This window comes from Pundamilia nyererei, unplaced genomic scaffold (assembly GCF_000239375.1).
Source record: "Pundamilia nyererei isolate P.nyererei 1_Seehausen unplaced genomic scaffold, PunNye1.0 scaffold00111, whole genome shotgun sequence".
Lineage (NCBI taxonomy): Eukaryota > Metazoa > Chordata > Actinopteri > Cichliformes > Cichlidae > Pundamilia > Pundamilia nyererei.
The window spans coordinates 2137116-2140196 of NW_005187512.1; the positions used below are offsets into that span (position 1 = coordinate 2137116).

At 37.5% G+C, this 3081-nt stretch overlaps 1 protein-coding gene across 1 annotated transcript; it reads left to right on the forward strand.

The window, feature by feature from the left end:
• Positions 1 to 432: 432 nt before the first annotated feature.
• On the forward strand, positions 433 to 2644 carry LOC102204897 (uncharacterized). The gene is made up of 4 exons (XM_005741552.1): positions 433 to 447; positions 954 to 1115; positions 1566 to 1756; positions 1866 to 2644. The coding sequence occupies exons 2-4, from the start codon at positions 1029 to 1031 to the stop codon at positions 2434 to 2436; spliced, it is 849 nt and encodes a 282-aa protein (XP_005741609.1). The 5' UTR covers positions 433 to 447; positions 954 to 1028; the 3' UTR covers positions 2437 to 2644.
• The last annotated feature ends 437 nt before the right edge of the window (positions 2645 to 3081 follow it).

A 3081-nucleotide genomic window follows, 5' to 3' on the forward strand; every position in this document is an offset into this window, starting at 1 on the left:
ACTGAGATCATGGTACACTATTAGCTAAACTATGATTTTAAATGTCTATAGTTATGTACAGGGTGTCAGGAGGGTGTTTCAATTATTTTACAGATTTAGTAGTCAGCCAGTGAGCAAAGTTAATCGTCATAGTCAAGTCACTGTTTTGTGTTGTGCTGAAAGACAGAGGTCTGCTCAGCCTGCTGTACTCGCTCAAGCTTAAGTTTAATTTATCAGAGACATGAAGTGGATTTAATACTTAATCCTAAACAAAGCTGAACACGAAAATAACATTGAATAAAAATGGTTTGACTATTCTCATCAAAGCGTGTGAATGTGCTGCCACGGGGGCTGTGGGGTGGAGTTTATAACCCACCACAATTTCCTTTTTCTGATTCGCTCTGATAAAAATATCTTAAAAGTCAGAATGCTGAATTAACTATTGAGTTGGAAGCTGCGCTGAAGAAAGTAAGGCTGATGTTTACTTGTATATATATTGAAGATACAGGAGGTGGTTACTTTATTCTTTTGAGCTTCCTTGTAAACAGCATGAAAGCTGCTTAAATGAAAAACAAATGAAAATATATTTATTGATTATGCTTTATTTCTGCTTAATTTTGTACTTAACTGATAGGCTTGTGGACAGATCAAACTACTAAGGGCTTCCGTATAGGTAAATAATTTCTGTAGTCAGGTACCAGTTTAATAAGTACAGCTTGCTAATTCAGTTAGGTTCAAGAGTTTAGCTTTTTTTTTTCATCTGTAGAAAACAAAATCTGTGGAAAATTGATTTATTAGTCCAGATGGTTTTGACTCGATATAGGACACGTTCAATTTAATTCAACCAGTATTTTGTTTTTCCCCTTTTGTTTTATTTCAGCACAATTTTCTCTAATATCTTTTGCTATAATTTCATATCAGAATAACAACAACGTTGATCTGCTCACTATTTTAACACCTCCTGCTGCACTCAGGCAGATCCTTTGGCAAAGAGAAGAGAGTGGGTAGAGCTTTTATAGCGGATCCATCATACAGAAAGTCAGCTGGAGATGGATATCTTCCATATAATGTGCCTGATAAGCATCTGTTTCTGCCTTCCTTTAACCATGGCAGTGAGCTGTTGGGTGTTTTTTGTGGTACGTAAATGAGAGACTTTCATTACTTTCTATGTCTCACTCCTGCTGAACTCATTCACTTTTACAAACAGTCTAGTTTTATAAGACCTTTTCACTTTTGTCACTTTAAATGTTCATTTTCTGAGTTAATAGTTCATAAAGTTTAGTTCTGAATTCATCCGTCCATTTTTTTCTGCTTCTGAAGTGGAAGCTTATCGCAGCTGTCACAGTGTGAGAGGTGGAGTGAAACCTGCACTGGTCACCAATCTGTCACTCTTTTTAATTCCATCAGACCATTTTGCAGCTTTTACACATTTTGAGTTTCTTATTAGTCTAAATCACACTAAAAATATTTTCTGGGCACTTAATACAGTTGTTATCAAAAAACTAGCTCTCTACATCATTTTCTGTAAACATTTAAATGTTTAGTTCTGAATGTCATGTTTATTACTGCATTAATATTTTCTGCAGGTACGAAGGGAGCAGGTCCCCATCACCTACTACACAAACCTCCTTATCTCCAATCTGATCCAGTTCAGCGCGTTGATCTTCTTCTTGATTTTCCACTCAAACCCTGCTCTCTATCGTTATATTTTTGAGGGAATTTTGTGCTGTGCTGCGTTTGCTAATCTTGACTTCAAGATGTGCATTGCTACTGAAAGGTACCTGTCTGTCTTTCTCTGTCTGTGTTGCATTCAATCATATTCTCAAGCGTCCCTCTAAAGATAAATGTCCTCCTGTAATGATCAGTATGTCTGTCTTGTGTTGCAGGTGTTTGGTCATCACCCGTCCACAGTGGAACTGCATCAGACAAACTAAAGGTTCTGTGCTGCTCTCTGTTCTGGTTTGGATCCTGTCTATTATCACTGTACCTCTTGCTGTATTCTTCTATGTGATTTTACTCCCTGTGTTAATTTTTTTTGCCGTCGTTCCTTTTTTCCTGTTCGTCTTCACTTTGGTTTGGACCCTCAAAACTCTGCCTGCTGCCACCTCAGTGCCCACTGAAGAAAAACAGAGAATTGTAGAAATCTTAGTTCTGTTGTTAGTTAATCATTGTCTGATGTTCCTTCCCCTGATCATGCTTTATATTGTACCAGTTTCACTTTATTTTCTCATTCCTGCCCTTCTAATCCTCGTAAATTTATTTCTGTTCAATCCTTTCATGGATGTGATTTTGGTTTTTCTCATGTGGAAAGACCCCATCGACAATCAGCTGTTGTCTCTGTGCTGCTACACTATGGACAACACTGCTGGAGAAGTAGCAGCAGATAAAATGCTACAGCTACAATGCTGCAGTGACTGTAACAGCACAGTGCTGTACACAGCACTGCAGCAGATGTAGCTGCACATAATCAGACAGGTGGTTGATTGTAGCATAGAGAGAGAGACAAAAGGGGACGATTCTGTGACAGATTTAGGTAAATTAAGCAAACATCAACCTTAATAAATGTAGTGAAGTGGACATCTGAGATTTATCTTGAGAAATTTAGAAGCACTATTCTTATTAAAAGCTTCATCGGTTATTAACCAGCTGAATTCAGTTAAACTGGGGAAGCAAGAAGCATGTTTTGTTTATTGATCAGATGCTATGAATCACGAGAGAGAGAAAAACTCTGAAGACCTACTTAATGAGCGTACTATTCTGATTCTCTGTAATTTGTATTTCTTCACACATACTAAGAAAGAGTATGGTACATGAAAGCCTGGCTCACAGTCTCTGTTCTAGTTCATCCCAAAGGTTCTATCAGGTTGTCAGGACTGTGTGCAGGCCTGTCTAGTTCTTCCACACCAATCTTTCTCTTCCATGTCTTTATGGACCTTGCTTTGTGCAGTGGTGAGCAGTCATGTTGGAACATTGTTGATAGAAGTAACTTTTAAGTTTAAACTGCAGATGTCTATTATTAAAAGATACCTCCGTTATAAAGCTTTCAAATGTATTAAAATGTTCATATATTTTTGTATCACATGCCATTACATCCTGTCACGT